General features: G+C 41.0%; 1 protein-coding gene across 1 annotated transcript in view; it reads right to left on the reverse strand.

The window, feature by feature from the left end:
• LOC138296482 (uncharacterized) overlaps positions 1-19,089 on the reverse strand; it is a 1,064,486-nt gene that overhangs the window by 545,227 nt on the left and 500,170 nt on the right. Inside the window, exons 40-41 of the mRNA XM_069235627.1 lie at positions 16,316-16,429; positions 2,145-2,279 (exon numbers count right to left, since the gene is read on the reverse strand). Coding sequence (XP_069091728.1) covers positions 2,145-2,279; positions 16,316-16,429 — 249 coding nt within the window. The remainder of the gene's footprint in view (positions 1-2,144; positions 2,280-16,315; positions 16,430-19,089) is intronic.

Raw genomic sequence — 19,089 nt, forward strand, 5'->3', positions numbered from 1 at the left:
CAACAATTTGCCCAGTGTTAATTGTTATGTAGGTAATTTGTGCTATTACTTTTCCTTGCAATTATTTATGTAATCAAAACGTTACTGTATAACTTGATGCAATGTCATAATTCTACTGTCATTTGCTTTATAACCTTAGTTTATATAGGATTATAAAAATGTGATTAAATACATAAAGAAATTAAATAATTCCAGTCTAGTGGGAAATTAATTTGCAACATGTATGTAACATCACAAAACATCTACATCAGTAGCAAAACCCCATAATAAAAATGTGGATACCTAGAATTACAAAAACTGTTCAATGTCAGAAAAATGAAGTAAAAAATATCATCCTACAAAATATTGAATGCAGAATATCGACTGCCACTACATGATCAAGGTAAGCATATATTGGTAAGTGCAAATGTATTATTCTTAATCATCTAAGCACCTTGAAAACATATTGTATATGTTACCAACAGTAAATCTAAACATTCCAATATATAGTAATTTATAACTAATTTATTTACCTTAACAATATTGTAATTGTTGATCTTCTTGAATCAGTATTTTTGTAGGTTGATGTAAAAAACTCAATATTCTGGTAGTACAACCACCAGTGGCTAAAGAATTAATTTTTTATAAGTGCTTAATGAAAGAAATCTGCCTGCTGTGCCACTCTAATATCAAATGTGTGGGCTTCCCCAGGATATTCCAAACTTCGGGTTAAATGGCAAAGGTAGACCACATATTGCGCTTTGAGAACAGCTGTGACTTTTTACGGCTAGAAAAGCATACTTTCGAGCATTTAGCCCACTGCTTAGGGCTATACTGGTTGTTAAAAGCCATTCACAAGAGTTACTGGCCTGAACCACATCTGAGGGCCTATAACTAGGGAGAGGGCCTTTGCCAACTGGTATATCTTAAGGCAGAAGATCAGTAAAGCTATTAAAACATTCCACTCACTTATGGTAGAATGTTTTAAAATAAACAGAAAGACAAGCAATGGAATGTTGCCACAGAAAGTCTGTACTACCCATTACTTGCCCAGAGCGACACCATTGTCCTCACTTGAGTGCCCAGCATTCCACTGTCTATTCTATAGCCGTACAGCCCACCGTTGCGGGCTACACTGGCCATCAAACGTCCATGCTGGTGTTAAAGACCCGAGCCGAAGGCAAGGGCCTTTAACAAGGGAGTGGGCCTTTAATGGCAAAAGGTTCACGGAGCCTGAGGGGGTTGACATCCCCCTCGGGTTCCAAAGCCTTTGTTCACAGCTTTTGCTGTGAATGTTCTACAGCTAATAGCATGTGCAGGGTCACAGTTGTCAGCTGATGAACCTTCCCAGCAAGAACTGTGAAAAGGGGCTGAAGTTAGCCCCTGGTTCTCCCCGGCTTGGCTGAACTCCTTTTAATAGTTCAGCCAAGCCAGGGAGACCCAAGAGCTGAGCAGCATTCACCCCATCTTCCATCTGAAGTCCTAGTGACACTGAGCTACAGGAGGAGGCAGGGGTGAAGGCTGTGTGTGTGTCCTCCTGCACAGCCTCTGCCTTTCGCTTTCCTCTGTCTAAATAATATATTTTCAAGAGGCAGAGGACAGTGAAAGGCAGATGCTCTGTGTTAGGACGTTGAAATGTTGAGAACAGCGGGTCTATACCAGTTCATATAGGCTGCTTCTGCTCTATTGTCTTCAACAGAGCTCCCAATATTCCAATTTTCTAATATATCTAAAGAGCTTATAAAACGGGAGTGAGTGTATTAGCTTTCTCTTGACCTCTAAGTTTGTCGATAGAATATACTGTTTTTTTCAATGCCTTCCAAAGTTTTTAGGCCACAATCAAGGCACAAATAACAACTTTGGAAATACAAATGTTCACTGTGGAACTCCCAGTGTATGCATGTTAGAAACTACAGCTATTGTATTATGGGGCAGATGCTGCTTAAACCCTTAATCTGGTTTAAAACTTTGATGGTGTTAATTGGTTGTAAGATTAAACAAAAAAGTAAACGTTAACACAATGTCAGTATCTTATTTTTTTAGTATAAAAGAGCTACTTAATTCTACTTATATTCTGCTGCTTGGCTAGAAAACTGTAGAATGGTGTGACTGGATCATAGCCCCTTCTCAACTTACATTATACAGCTTAAGTCCCTCACACTCACCTTTTGTGTCCACTCATCCACAGACATCCCTTGGTTGACATCCTGGATCACTTGCCAAATGTTACTGTCCATGGTCCGGAATATGGTATTTTGCAGTTTATCAAGCCATACCTCCACTCCAGAAGTGATGACAACCTAGACAGTCCAACACACACAACACATTATGTAACACAGCAGGGAATATATGTAAGGTTTAGCGTGTTTCATTCATGTGCTTCTTACAATCTGACATACATAATATAATATATATGACAAATGACCCATTAAATGTTGGAGTGCATCAGTATCACTATTGAGAACTACACATCTGCGAGCATAAACTTGATGTAACAAATTAAAACATATGTGCTACTCTTAACAGAAACTGGATTGTGGTTCACAAAACAGATTACAAATGGTGTTTGTTACTCTTATTACAAACAGGAAAAATCATAGTATGGCAGCAGCACACAAGTGACAAAATTATGTTACTCAAAACCAACATGTAAAATAGGCAATAAAACATAAATCACCAGTGCTAGAACATAAAGCAGACAAAACAAAAATGTCTGGAGAGAGACATTTATGGTAATCCTTTAGATGTTACACCTGATTACTTACTTGGCGCCACTGGTGTCTAATGTCTGATGTTTAAGTTTACCTTCTAGTGCATCTTGACTGATAGTGGTTGCCGGTTTTGAATGTGGCTGACTGGCATTCAAAAGTGCACAAAGAAAGGTGACAGGTCCAATGAAAGACCTGGCACTTCGAGAGGTTTGCATCTTGATAGCACAGAGAAGGACACAGAAGCCCATTACGCAATTACTAGCATTCTCTTGACGCAAATAGTGATTAGCTTCTTAATTTTAACTCTTGCTTGCTGGATGATAGTTTATTAGTTTACTCTTATTGCGTTTTGCCTTTTTTTAACTTCTGCTGGTAATTCTCTACGATCCAGGGAGAACAAGAAAGAAAGTTAATGCCAAGTCAAAAGAGGCAGGAGCTGCCAGAACCTTTTACCCACCAGGCCATGTGAAAATAGGGAGGTGAGTACCACCAACCAATTCTCACAAGGTGGTGTTTCGAGGGCTACTAGCTAGGCAGAAGTGGAAATGTCTTTAGCAGGCCCTGACTTGAATATGGCAGTAGGGAAGCATAGTCTTAGCAGACGTTTTTGCCTCTTGTGTTATACACAATGCGGGATCATGCATTTTACCATGGCCATCATCTAGATTGTTTCCTCGACTTTGTCTTATCACACCCCATTTTTTGCAATTCATTTGAGGTGTTCACCATTTGACAGATCACTGCATCGTTTGTGAAGAAGGATACCCCGTCTTCTCTGCAAGAGCACATATTAATGTCTTGAAGAGTACAGGATTATATTTTTGATGCATTCCACAGGTGTATTTTCTATCAAAATTTACCAGCAAACTCTTGAATGAATGAATAAATGAATGGTCGAATTTTGACAGTGGAAGCAGTTGTCACATGAGGCATCCTGGCGCTAGGCACTAACCTGAGAAAAGCCTATCAGCTGAAACGTCAATAAATATTTGAGAAGAAATCCTGGAGTGTTAATTTCTTGTTTGCTTTTCCCGGTACAAGAGAAGATGTAACATTTTTTTATTTTTTATTATTTGTAAAACTATCATTAAAACTTATTTTAAGTGTACACTATACATATTTGTGTGTGTATGTGTATGTGTATATATATATATAAAAAACACAGTGGCAGTCACCACTAGGTAGTTATAGTTACAACCTAGTTTCTATATAAAAAGCATTTTTTTACTTGCCTTTATCTTTGGAGTTGCTTCACAAATCTTTCCCCCAAAAAATGCCAGTTCCGGCACATGCTGCCTGGAAAGTTTTCGGGTGATCTGTCCCGGGGTGGGGAGTTCGAGGGGGTTTGAAGAAAAAAGGGGGGGTCCCAAAAAAAAAATTCTCCATTCATTGTTCCATAGGGATTTTGAACAGCGATAGCGTATAAACTACTGGACGGAATTACACCAAATTTGGCAGAAAGGTAGGTCCTGGTACAAAAAGAGAGCTATTTTGTTTTGGTGTAATTCCGTTCAGAAATGTGTATATCTAAGGGGCAAAGGATTCGCCACCCCTAACCATCTTGTGCTGAGATCTGATTGGCTGATAAAACTTCAACAACAGCTGTTGAAGTGTTGTCAGCCATCTAGACACTCGAGTCCCAAATAAAAAAGTTTAAAAGCACAAAAGGGGCCAGAGTATAAATACCCTGACCCCTTAGCTCTGCTGGTGGTGTTGCAAAGGGACCCCCCCCATCCATTGCTAAAAAGCATTTTTATTTTATTTTACAAGCGGAGACAGTGTTTTTTTTTTAAACGAAGCGCGGTCTCCAGTGCTTCTTAGTGTACTACCCCCGGGTGGGCCAAGTCCCAGGGGCTTTTTTTTTTTAACAAGTGGGAGCGGGGCCTCCTGGCTCCCTCCCGATGCCCTGGGGACCACCACCTCCCCAGGGATTTATTGTAATATGCGGGCACCACCATCCCCTGGTGGTCCCCTCGCCAGAAGCAGGAGTTGGAGCAGGGGGCCCACCCCAGGGACCACCACTCCCCGGTGCAAATGTTTAAAAAAATAAAGGGGGTCCCTATGGGACCCCTGTTCCCAGGGACCACCACCCCCAGGACTAAGTTGATGTTGGGGGGGGGGAGCACACAGCCCCCCTCGTGGAACCACAGATGGCCCTGGGGACCTCCACCCTCCAAGGGCTGGCTTCTGCCTATGGGACATAGCTGTTTGCTGTAGCTTAGCTGCAGCGCTACAGCCAAGCCATAGCAAACACTTCGGATTTTGACAGCCGGATCTTTAAAGCAGGTCTTGCTGTCAAAATCCAAATTTTCATGTCTGTCCCCTGCACGCGTGCAGAGGACAGAGATGAAATGCTTTAGCAATCACGGAGCTGCTGTCAAAGCTCCGTGCTTGCTGAAACATTGGCACTGTGGGAGAAGTCTTAAGGCTTCCCCCGCAGTGCCAGGTAGCCCGTAAGGGCTTGTTAATAAAAAAAAATTTGTAATAAAATAAAATAAAAAGTAGGGACTGCGGGGGAGCCGTTTACGGCTCCCTCGCTGTCCCACATTTCCTGCAAAGGGCTTTTATTTTTTTAATTTTAAAGAAAATTATATTTAAATAATAAAAGAATATATAGTTACCGCGGGGGAGCCTTTGGTGGTGCCTGAAAGCCCATAGTAGGGCCAAATTTAAAAAATAAACAAACTCCCATAGCTCAGTGTGAAGGTTGCAGACCTACACACTGAGCTATGGGGGTTCGATTCCAGCTGGACTCAGTACCATTATTTATTTATTTTTTTTAAATTAAAAAATTATTCTTTTTAAAAATATTAAATAAATGTTTTTGTTAAATCCAACAAAAATATCTCATTCTAAGTATACAAGATATTAAAGCCTATAAAAACTCAAACTTTTTCGCTTTCTGTCTTTTTCAATAAATTTTTTCCACTCACACACCCACTTAGACACTTACACAACCACTCACGGACCCACTCAGACACTCATGCACTCACTCACAGACCCACTGACACCCTCATGTAGCCACTCACAGACCTGTGCACACACTGACGCACCCACTAAAACACTCTCACACCCAGACAGACAATCACCCCCAAATACACCCTCTCACACCCAGAGATTCTGCGGCTAACTCCTGCCATGCACGGCAAAAGGGCTGTGCACAGCGTGGATTTGGGTGGGTGGGGGGTGTTGGCCACAGAGTCTGGCTGCAGGCCAGGTCTTGCAGGCAACCTCCCCTGCGCGTGGGTGAAGGACGTGCTCGATTGGGTGCTTACAAGGGGTTGGCATCAGGGCCTGGCCGTAATGAAAATGACTATACGTACAAAAAAACATAAATTCAATGAAAAAAACAAAGGTTACAGGGACATTTAAATTACAAAATAGAATTACAAAAATAGTTAGGCTCACATTTTAAAAGTACAAAACAATAGAAATTCACCAGTTATATTTAGAGTTACCTCAAGTAACTGTAACTCGTACCCTTGCCATGCTCTGAAAATTACCCCACAAGTTATGGCAATCATGTCATCTTTCACAGCATCACTGATAATATCAATGTAATATTTGTAGTAAAATTTTTGATGAAAAAACTGTGCATGGTGGGGGCGCGAGTAGGGAGCTGAAAAGAGTTTGTAACAAGGTCCGCTACTTATAATAATTTGAAGGTAGTGGATACATTGTAAATGAAAGCTATAACTATAACTTTAGAATGTTTAACGTTTGTGTAGTTTAAATGTGGCATGTATAGGGAAAATGCATTTTCCTGTCTATAACTAAGCTTTAAGCACTGTTTTTTCATTAAATTTTAATGTTTATAACATTTCTAACAAAAATGTGTTCTATATCCTAGAGTCCAGTGTCCCAAATGGAGAGATGTTATGTGGAGTGTCGTACAGTACAGTTGAGGACAGTGTTGTAAAGTCTATTGTCATAGACTGGAGTATTATTAATTGGCGTAGAGTATAGGTGTGTATCACACAGCATTGTAAAATGTTATATAGTGTAGTGGCATGGTATCTTATAGTGGAGTCAAGTATCATAGCCTGGAGCAGCACATTGTATAGCTGGATGGGGTGTCAAACAGTTGAGTATGGTGTTGTCGACTGTCATAGGATGCAACAGAGCGTTTTAGAGTGCAGAAGGGTGAAGTAGAGTGTCCTACAGTGGAATATCATCAATTGAAGTGTCATAAAGTACAATGGAGGAGAGTCCCATAGAGTTGAGTGCCATGTGATATAGTTTAGTGGAGTACCAGAGAGAGGAGTGGAGTGTTGTCAAGTGTCATACAGTGTAGTACAGTGGTGTAGAGTGAATGGGCATGGAGCGGAGTACACTCGAGTGGGGTATTGTGGAGTGGCGTAAAGTGTCATAGAGTGGAGTGGCGTGTCATAGACTATAATGGCGTGGAGTGCAGTAGAGTAACGTAGCATACAGTTGAGTAAAATGTCATAAATTGGAGTACTGTTTTCTATAGTTGAGTGTAGTGCGGTGTCATATAGAAATGGAAAGTGTTGTAGACTACAATAGCCTAGAGTGGCACACAGTCTAGTTTATGTTTGTAGAGTGGGGTGGTGTACAGTACAGTACAGTGCTGCAGAGTGTGGTACAGTGGATTGGCATACAGTGTTAAAGAGTAACGTGGCATTAAGTGCCATAGATTGGAGTGGCTTTATCCCACTCTAAAGCACTGTACTATACTACCCTCTATGCCGCTTCACTGTCTCACACTATACTCCACTGTATGCAACTCCACTCAACATTGTACTCCATTCTATGTCACTCTCTAACTCTCTACTCCACTCCCTAATCAGACAACACTAACTATGACTCACCACTCTACCATGCACTGTGTTCTCACAGATGATACTCCACTATACAACACTACACTGTACCAGACTCTCCCCCACTCTACTGCACAACACTACATTCAACAACACTGAACTATACAACACTCTACTCCACTGAGCGTGACTCTACAACACTCTGCTGCACTTTAAGACACTTTACAACACTACTCAATGACACTCCACTCTACCACACTCAATTTCATGGCAATCCAGTGGACAACACTCCATTGTAGAACACTCAGTTCTACCGTTTGACATGTCACTATACTGTACAACACGCCACTCCACTCTATGATACTCAACTCCACAATACGACACACCATGCCAATGTATAATACTTTACTCCACTGTACGCTATATCACTCCACTCGACTACACTCTGTTTAACTCTACAATACTCCACTCTATGACACTAGACTCTGCAACACTCTCCTTCACTGTACTGTTCTACACTCCACTTTAAGCCACTCCAGTCAATTACATTTCATACTGGGATTTGAAACACATTTTTAATAAAAACTAAAAACCATTATTATACAATGAAAAAAACAAAGGTTAAGGATAATTTAAAGTTAGGAATACGTATTGTATTATTTCTATACAATCATCTTAACTTAAAATAAACAAACATTAAAAAATTGTAAAGTTATAATTATTACTTCAATTTATAATTTATGCACATTCTTCAAATTAGTATAAATCAAGCACCCCTGAACACAGACCTATCAACCCACTGGTCACACTACAGTAACTATAACTCAACCCTCTTCTATGCATTGTTTATACCCTTAGATACTACATCACTTATAGCAGAAGAAATCATAGCATTAATAGCAACACATACCGACTCAAATAACATTATTTGTCACGACACAGTGTATGGTAAAGTGGCATGTTAAAGTTAGCCTTGTTTGGTTAGTAAGCTAAAATGTGTGTGTGTAATAAGGTCCGCTACTTATAATAATATGAAGGTGGTCAATAAATTGTAAATTAAGTTATAATTATAATTTAGTTTGTGTAATTTAAACTTGGATAGGATAGGGACAATAAGCTTTCCTAACTATAACTAAGCTTCCATCTTTGTTTTTTTCATTGAATATGTATGTATATATATATATATATATATATATATATATATATATATATGTCAGGGACGTTATAGTGTTATGGTTAGGTTCTGAATTTATGCACACAAAACCATTGTTTTTAACCAGGATCCGCAAACCCACCACGGATGAACCCACGGAGGATTCGTGCCCCTATATATCTATATTTTTTAACCTTAAATAATTCTGAAACTACTGAGCAGATTTACACCAAATCACAAAAAAGCACAATCTGCAGACCAAGATCTAGCTTCCTGACAAATATGGTGTAATTCCATCCCGTCGGTTCCGGCCGTAGCCATGCCTAAAGAATGCAAAATCCCCAGGGACACAAAATGGAGAAAGATTTTTTGGAACTTTTTCTCTGCCCGCTTGACAGATCCCTCTAAAACTTTCAAGAAACCAGCTAAAGTGAGTGTCATGTTAGTTTTGAAGATTTCATGAAGATTCATCAAACAACGCCACAGTTATTGGCAAAACAAACAACGCTCTGTGGATGCAAAAAGTTGGTCCTAACTCTAACTAACTACTGGCTATTGCCAGTAGGTTACACACACACACACACACACACACACACTTAGGCTTACATTTTAAACATACCAAACCATAGAAATTCACCTGTTAAAGTTATAGTTATCTAAAGTAACTATAACCCGTGCCCTAACGTAACCATAACTCGCGTCCCCGACATGCACAGTTTTTTTTATAAATAATTTTATAACAATGTTACAGTGAAATTATCAAAGATGTTAAAAAAGATGTCATGATTGCTGTAATATCTGGGGTAATAAGCAGTGTATGGCGAGGGTGTGAGTTATAGTTACCTAAGGGAACAAGTTATATAACTCTAACTATAACAGGTGAATTTCTATGGTTTGGTATGTTTAAAATGTGAGCCTAACTATAACATCCCTGCAACCTTTGTTTTTTTTTAAGTGAATGTCTATGTTTTTTTAATTCTATTTCCTAACTATAATGTCCCTGTAACCACTGTTTTCAGTAAATTTCTATGTTTTTTTAAAGGTAAAATTATTAGACGTTAATTCAACCACTACAGTGCACGGCCTTTGGCTGTGGGCAGCAACAATTGACTGCAGGGCCTGACCTGTGGCTAGACCCTGCAGCCAACCCCGCTAACCACCCAGCCCCATCCCTGTGCGCGATGGAAGTTGGCTGTGGCCTGTATCTCTCGATGTGAGTATGGGTGTGAGAGCGCCTGTCTGGGTGTGAGAGTGGATGCATCAGTGTCTTAGTGGGTGCATTCGTTTCTCTGTGGGTCTGAGCGGGTGCATGAAGGTATCCGTAGGTCTGTGACTGTTTGCACAAGGGTCTGAGTGGATCTGTGAGTATGTGTGTGAGTCTTTGAGTGGGTCTGTGAGTGTATGCTTGAGGGTCTGAGTGGGGCTATGTGTAGGGGCACAAGGGTCTGAGTGAGTCTGTGAGTAGGTACATGAGTGTGAGTGGGTCTGTGAGTAGGTACATGAGTGTGAGTGGGTCTGTGAGTGGGTGCATGAGTGTGAGTGGGTCTGTGAGTGGGTGTGTAAGAGTTTGAGTGGATCTGTGAGTGGGTGAAAGATTGAAAAAGAGAAATTGAGAGAGAGAGAGAGAGAGAGAGAGAGTGAGAGGGAGAGAGATAAACAGTTTTTAGGCCTTGGTGGATGATTTAACAGCAGCTCCCTGCTTGCAGGAGCAATGTTTTCATCTGTCTTCTGTGCACGCATATTTGCGTGCAAGGAAGACACATAAAAAAACTACGCTTTCTGCAAGAGAAGAGATGTTTGACAGCTCTCTCCTGCAGAAAGCGGACTTTGTTTGCTTGGTGGGAGCTGTCAAAGCTCCCACCAAGCAAAAGCAAACAGCTATGTCCCAGGGGTGGGCACCCCAGGACATAGCAGGAGCAAGCCCTGGGGGGCGGAGGTCTCCAGGGCCATCAGTGGCTCCACGAGAGAAGTCATGTGGCCCCCCCTCCAAAAAACATAGCCCCTCGAAGGTGGTAGTCACCAGCGCCACGGGGGTCCGAAACAGGCCCCTTATCACACTTTTTGTTATAGCCCCAGAGTGTTGGTAGATCCTGGAGCCCCTGCACTCTATAAATATAGCACAAGGGAGGTGGCGGTCCCCGGGGCTGCGGGGGGCCTGGCGACCCTCCCGCATCCATTTTGATAATAGCCCAGGGGACGTGGAGGTCCTTGGGCGGTGTGGGGGGGGTCATCCCCCCGCACTGAATTGCATTTAAGCACCGGGGAGGAAGTGGTTCCTGGGGCTTCAGGGGGCTGAGTGGCCCAGTCCAAACATAATTTTATATTTTATTAGCGCCGGGGAAGTGGCGCATGAAAATATTAATGCCCCAGGGACTTGGCCCACCCAGGGGCTATAGTTTCTTTTTTTTTAATTTACTGGATCTGCTGCAAATAGCATCAACATTGCTTTTAAGCATTTTTTTACACTTTTTTCAACTGTTGAAGTGTTGATAGCCAATCAGATCTCAGCACGAGATTGGGAGGGTTCGCAGAGCCTTCGTGTTCCTATATATACAAATTTGGATTTTCTTTAATTTATCTACAACTACTGAACAGATTTACACCAAATAACAAAAAGGCCTCTTTCTGGATCAAGAGCTACCTTTTTGGCAAATTTGGGGTAAGTCTGTCCAGTGGATTGGGTGCTATCACTGTTCAAAGTCCTTGTGGAAAACTTAATAGGGGAAAAGTGTTTTTCGGAGCACCCCTTTTTCTCAGTACCCGCTTGACAGATCACCCCAAAACTTTCCAGACAGCAGCTGAAGTGACCACCGTTGCATTTTGGAAACTTTTATGAAGATTCATGAAACGGCACCAAAGTTATTAGCAAAACAAAAAATGCCTTTTCTATATTTTACTGAATGGATATAGAACAAATAACTAAAAATGTGCTTTCTGAATCAAAAGTTACCTTTCTGTCAAATTTGGTGTAATTCCATTCAGCGGTTCAGGCTGTAGTCTTGTCTGAAATATCTATGGGACTTAACATGGGAAACCCACTTTGTTTACCCCCCTTTTTCTCTGCTCCCGCTTGATGGATCGCCCCAAAACTTTCCATGCACAACAAGACCTTAGAGGACACTTTTTCGGAAAGTTTTGTGAAGATTCGTCAAAAGGTTCCAAAGATATATACAGGTCTAAAAAACGCTTTTCATATGGAAACTAGGTCCTAACAATTACTACCTAATGGCGACCGATATACATATATATATATAGAGTGTACTAGGATTAAAGACACATAGAAAATAATAGAGTATGGCAATTAAACCTTACCATAGTAAAAAACAAAACAAATGGGGTTAGAGGGTTTATTGGCCCAATAAAATAAAGTGATAATATGAAAAAGAAAAAGGGGGTGGAGAGCTTATCGCCTAAAAAAGACTGCTATTATTTAAAACATGTTTTAATTCATTTTAATGATTTACATATTTAATAATTTTAAATAATAATCTGAAAAATACTAGTACAAGCATACCCATACATATGTTTTATGTATGTTCTAAACATAAATATATATAGATAATTTATTAAATATATCAACTTATAAATACATTTAATACATAATACATAAATTAAAATGAAATTGCAAAAATGAACTTGCACAGGCTTCACCATGTCAAGAGCATGGTTAGAGATTCAGATCTTAAAGCAGCTCTAGTTGTTTTGGACATCAGAAAAGCCTTCAATATATAGACTGGGACTATATTCATGCAATGTTAGAGGGTATGGGAATTGGAATGAAATTCTGAGGCTAGATTAAATTTTATACTGATCCAGTAGCTAGAGTTAAATCTGGAATTTATATTTTAGAGCATTATGTCATTGAAACAGGCAAAAGCCGGGCTGCTGTCTTTCGTCATTGCTATTCACTCTGGAAGTGGAACCTGTGGGCATTCAACTCCTGGAATGCATGAGGGAGAGGGGTATAAAGGTGAGAAACATAATCCGTGTTGTATTGATGAACGTGTATGATACCTTAATTTAGTTTTCTTGTCTGGAGGCAGCGATCCCTGTTCTACTCCATGAATTACAAATATTCAGAAAATTGTGACGTCTTATTCACAATTGTGGCCTATGCCAGAATACCCTCATGAGAACTAGTAAAGGTGGAGTTGGCATTAGAAACCGACTAATTTCATTATCTAGGGATGCAGATTTCCCACACTGCTGAACGGCAGTATTTTTATAATATGGGTAGGGTGTTTGAGGGGTTGGAGACATTTGTCAGGTTCTGGAACAAACTGAAAGTCTCAGTAATGGGAAGGGTAGCGTTGGCAAACATGGTGTTCCTCCCTACATGTCTTTACACTCTCCATAGCATATTTGCAGTCAACCTTAAAGGCACTGCATAAGCTGTTGACCTCTTTAGTGTGGGTTGCAAACAGGAGCAGGGTATAGCTCGCACACATAAAACAGGTTAAAGAGATGGTGGTTTGGGCCTCCTGGACCTAGAGGTACAGCACATAGCTATACAGCTCCAGCATGTGGTGCAGTGGTGTGCGGAGGAAGATAACCGGAAGAAGACCCTAGTGAGGGGCACAATAGAGACAGAAAGGCTACAGGGATCACATCAAACAGCCAAACTCCCTTTGACTGTAAATAGGGTAGTGGGGATATGGGGCATATCGGTTACAACAGGGCTTTTTAGACCACCATGTACCATTTTTTAAATTGCTGCAACTAGGGTGGGATAAACCATTCCAAGACATACCCTGGGCAATCTCTTTAGAGGGATGGAGTGCAGGCAGTTGTCTTATTCTAGGATGTCTACTTCTGGCTGATTAATTTATAACCTTTACAGAACCCAGTGAGACATTCAGTGTTACCTGAGGACAATTTCTCCAATTTGACAAAGTGAGCAACATAGTTAGGGAATTCCAGGCTGAATTCTGAAAATATGCTTCAGGCGTCTGTTACTCTAGACAAAGTAAATGCCATGGGGGTGTTCTGTCCAGGGGCTGGCCTTAGAGAAAAGATGCATAGAGTTCCATTAGATCTCAGCGAGGATGTCCTCCTGTGAAACTTGGCTGAAAGATATAAATGAATGGGCACTGGCGGAGGAGAGATGGCTGAGGTTAAGATTTATGAAAATGCATTAGACGACATTGGACAGTAATTAACCTGCTCGCTTTGGAAACAGAAATAATGAGCAGCAGAGGGGAAGATGAATCAGATGGGTCTAGTTAAAACACAGAAGTACACCTAGGAGCTTCTGTATGTGGCAGTTTTGGCTGGTTTTCAAGTGTTGGGAGAGTGAGATTGGCCAAAAGGGGGGTGGGAAGCATAAGCCTGTTGACAGCCTGCTTTTGAGTGCCTCTTATAGGTGGGTGTTAACAGAGCATTTTTCAGCTTGCAGAGCCGCTGGATAATATAGACATGTTTTGTATGCGCATTCAAGTTTATGACACTGAAGTTATGCCACAATTACATGAGATACTCGTTTATTCTTATCTTTAAATAAATATATTTTTTAAATGTAAAGGGTACTTTAAAAACTGAACTAAAAAGTTAATAGCAAGTCATAAATAAAAAAATAAATAAATTCAAATAAATAGAGTACAGGATAGAATCTATAAACCTATATTATATAAACAGCCTCTGTAGGTTGGGCACGTGGCCTGGCTTTCTCAGACGAAGGCAGTGCGGAGAGGCTTGGCCAACAATGGTGATTTTCGGTGCAGGGCCTCGTCACATGCCAGGCCCTTTGGCCTCATCAGCTGTGCATGGCCCAAGGCCATGTGCAGCGTGGGTTATGTGGCCATGGGTAGCTGAATGCAGGGCCTGATGAAAGGTCAGGTTCTCCATCCAGTCACCAAGAGGTATGTTAATCAAAAAGTCAGAAACTTACTGAAAAAAAAACAAAGGTTAAAGTGACATTATTATAGGTATAACAAGGTATAACTTGTGACCTGCCATGCACAGTGTTGTCATTAGTGATGTAATTTCAGTTGTCATCGGTGATTCTATAGAACATGTCATGCGTAGTGTAATATGAGTCACAAGCAGTGTAGGGTGCGACGTGGAGTTGGTCACAGGGCAGACTCCCCCTGCTGAGCATGTGGCTGTGCATGATGTGTGGGTGGCTGCAGGACCTGGGCAACCCCCTCGGTGGCCACCCGCTGCCTTTGGGTGTGCATGGAGTTGGTTAGCAGCAGGGCCAAGCACATGTTCGTATCAACCCATCACAGATACTCAGGTTCTGCCCCTCCCCTATTTTTCGGAATTCTTTCAGTTCCTGCTATAGTCTTGCTAATGCCAGCGCACCTCCTGCACTCCGGTGGGACACCCCAAGGAGTCCTGGGGACTTGGCTAGCTCCTGAGGGACACCTGCAGGATCACAGAAATCCACCATTATTATTTTTGTTACTCCTACCCTGTCCCCTGATACTAGTTTTTGCTTTTTCATACTGTGACTGAGTTCCCCGTCTTTAAATGGCACCTGTAACATTTTGTCTCATGTTGCGGCCAGCCAGTCAAAGCACAATCTCTAGCTGGAGCTCGCAGGTGTCTCTCACTTCCACAGGAGTGGCACTGATGACAGGAAAAAAACACACAGCCATGAGGAAATTGTGTTTTGGGTCTCCCTTTTTTACTCACCCTCCCTCCTCCCGACAGATCACCCCAAAACTTTCCAGGAAGGAGCCAAGGTGGATGTACTTTGTTTTTTTGGAAAATGTTTATGAAGATTGGTGAAACAGCACCAAACTTTCTTCCTATGGTAACCCAGTCCTATCACTACACAGTGGTGACTACCACTATGTAATATATGTGGATAGACATATATATGCATTTATATATTTACTATATAACTGTATATCTATATATATATATCTAAGTATATATATATATATATATATATATATATATATATATATATATATATGTAGAGAGAGAGAGAGTAAATATATGTGCATGCGTTTATAGATAGATAGATAGATAGACAGATGAATTATATATATATTGCACCACATGGACACCGGGTGAATGCCTATCAGTAGGCCACAGGGATGGTAGAGAATAAAGTTTTCAAAGTGCTTGATCACTGCTGGTACATACACACCTGCGCTGGCGGGGATCAACCACTTTAAAAACGTTATCCTCTCCCTTTCCTGTAGTCTACTGGTAGGCAATAACCCAACGGCCATTTGGTCCGGTGCACACATGGGTGAAACATGGTCCTAATGCCCTGATTAGAATGCCAGAAAGTAAAAGATGGCAATGAAACATGTAGGCCTTTCCTCCTAAAATGGTGTGAACATGATATGTTGTTTTTAATCATGAGTGTGGGCACAAGAAATGATAGACATTTGCTTCGTGCCACACAACTCAATTTACGTTTATTTTTCTGGTGAGGAAGACTCTTTCCTCCATTGAGGGCTCAGGGAGGACTTTTAGAGATGTGTGTTAGACGCAATAGAAGTATATAGACACACACATGCAACATTCTTCTGATCTTGCTTGGGTGTTCGTTCCTCCGTACATATAGGAATGTTAACAATGATGACAAAGTGAGCAGTTTGGTGAGAACCTGCAAATTGCTCTATGGTGGTTGCTTACGTGATGTGCTTCCTATATATTTGTATTTCTATCCCTTTCACATATGGTGTGTCCCTCGGTGCAGGGCCTAATGTAGATAGCAGCATTATGTTTACCTGTTCATCCAACTGTAGAACTTCACCATCAGAGGCAGTAACAGCCACAATAGTCGTGCCTTTATCGGGACCTCTGTACACGGCTGAGCGAGGCCCATCTTGAGAAATTCCAGCCTGGAAAACAAGAACAAACTTAAACAGAAGAGAAACGAATAAGCAGAGATGAAATGACATAAATGTAATGTTTATCACTCGGTGGTTACTTGTGCCACTGAATAGGATGATCTTTAGCTGGGTAGTCTACCACAATATCTAATGTGTCCAACATATTGACGCCAATATTGTGAACATAAATAAATATGTATATAAAGAGATGTATTATCTTCAAAATGCATACATGTGGAATTAAGAAAATGTCTCTAAACTTAGATATTGTGGCAAACAATATTTTGGTCATCATTTTTTGTAGTACTATATATTTGCACTCGGAATCCTGACATACAACACAGGCAATAAAATACTAAAAGATGCTGGGTGTTGTAGAATCACGCGAGTATTAATAGTATTGTTATCTTTTGTATTGTGACGCTCTAAAAAGACACATCTTTCATGTATGCTGTGCCACATCTAGTTATGCATAGAGTTCTACTGTGGTATTATTACATCAAGGGCCAGATGTAAGAAGCATTTTGCATGGTGCAAAATGCGAAAATCGCAGTTTGCGCCATGCAAAATGCTCATCGCGGTATCCCCTTCCTATTTGCGACTCGCATCTCGATGCTAAATTGCTTTGTGACCGCAAACGAGGTCGCAAAGCAATTCGCAGTTACCACCAGTGTCACACTGGTGGTAACCCATTCGCAAAAGGGAAAGGGTCCCGATGGGATCCCTTCCCTTTTGTGAATGTTCCCCAAAATGTTTTTTCAGAGCAGGTAGTGGTCCATTGGACCGCTGCCTACTCTGAAAAAACGAAACCAAATGGTTTCGTTATTTTTTTTGTATTGCAACTCGTTTTCCTTTAAGGAAAACGGGCTGCAACACAAAAAAAAATAACTGCTTTATTTAAAAAGCAATCACAGACATGGAGGTCTGCTGTCTTCAGCAGGCCACCATCCCTGTGAGTGCAGGGACCCGCTATGGGGTCGCAAAATGCGACCCACCTCATTAATATTAATGAGGTGGGTCTTTGCGACCCCATAGCGATTCGCAGACGGTGTCTGAGACACTGTTCTGCATCCGATTTTGCGAATCGGAAATTTCCGATTCGCAAAATAGGAGTTTGCTACATCTGGACCTAAATGATTACCTGTAAATCCTCATCCTTGAGCTTGGTGTTCCAGGTAGCCTCAACCATTTATACCCAGAGCAGGCTTTGGCTCCACTAAGAGGGGTATTACTTTCTTGCACACACTATTTGCTATTTGGTGCATCACTGCACCTTCCAGGAAGTGCTTCCGTGGGAATTCAAATGGGACTATTTTACATCTAAGAGAAAACTCAATTATCACATTATTAGTCACATTCAATTTCGATCTTCTGTATGAATTCTATACAGAAAGCAATGCTTAGTTGCTAATTTCATCCCAGCATTGGAAAAGTTAATATTGTAGGCTTTAATGTGATAAATAGCACGTGCAAATGCAACATACATAAATGTAAACTGTGAGTGTCGGTGTTTATATGTGTTGGCGTATTACAGCCAGTTGCTTTGCTAGTGCTTGTTAGGTGTTGCTTTACAGTACAGCTATAAAAACGTATAAAAACTATACATAGAGTGGGTTTTGGTTCCACTCACAGGACTATTTCTCTTTCACATCGCGCTGTTGTCTGTTTGGTGCACTGTTCCACATCCTTAAGAGCACTTGCATTGCAATGCTCAGGTAACTATTTTACATCGCAAAAGTACATTGAACTATAATGCTTCAAATCCTTTATTTCATTGCTACATTGTATATCGAAAGAAATCTTTCTTATTTTGGTTATTGCCAGTCCAGGTTATTTTAGTCTGGGAGTTTATCAATGTTTCCAGAAGACAGAGTGGTATATTAAATCATCAGTGATGTACAGAGCCATTTGGACCAGAACAAATGAGAGAAGAAAAAGTATAGCACATTAACATATCTATTCCAACCACTTGTAATGAAAGAAGCTCTCACATTTTAAATGTGTAACATACATACCTGCCAACTAAACATATTTTTCACTGTGTGAGGAGGGGTGGGGTCTTGGAGGGGGAAGCACGTTTGCCCACCCCCCACATCCCCTCCTCCAAAAAGAAGAAAAAAAGCCTGCTGAGGCTGGTGCCGATGTCCTGGGGCTTTTTCACACCCCTTAATGGATGTCTGCAGTTCAAAGCCCCTGAAAATGATCTGAAAATCCACTGTTTATGGTAGTTTTCAGCTCGTATCCCGTGCCACCATGTGCTGTTGGCTCCTCACCTGGTGATCTTGTGAATGGAGCTGATACTGTGCGTCACACAGTGGCAACGTGCGAGTTGCCACGTCTGTAGCATACCAAGTAGCAGCAAAAGTCTAGGTCCTTGGCCTCTTGACAAAACAGTTTTGGAGGAATGAGCACTCAAGCCTAAAGGAACATCAACATCCCCTAGCTCGTAACTGAAACAACTACTTAGAAAAGCTCTTAATCCAATCTCCTTCCAAGGCTACCTTTCCTTCGCATTGGGTCTTCCAAGTCTATTTACCCTTTAAGTAGACACATTTTATTGCCATTGGTATGAAGAGATATCCTGAGGTCTCTATTAGCAGTTAACATCCATCATCTAACTATGAATTTGTTGAAATTGCAACTCGCCACATTCTGCTATTCTAATATCT

The sequence above is a fragment of the Pleurodeles waltl genome, chromosome 5 (assembly GCF_031143425.1).
Source record: "Pleurodeles waltl isolate 20211129_DDA chromosome 5, aPleWal1.hap1.20221129, whole genome shotgun sequence".
Taxonomy (NCBI): Eukaryota; Metazoa; Chordata; class Amphibia; order Caudata; family Salamandridae; genus Pleurodeles; species Pleurodeles waltl.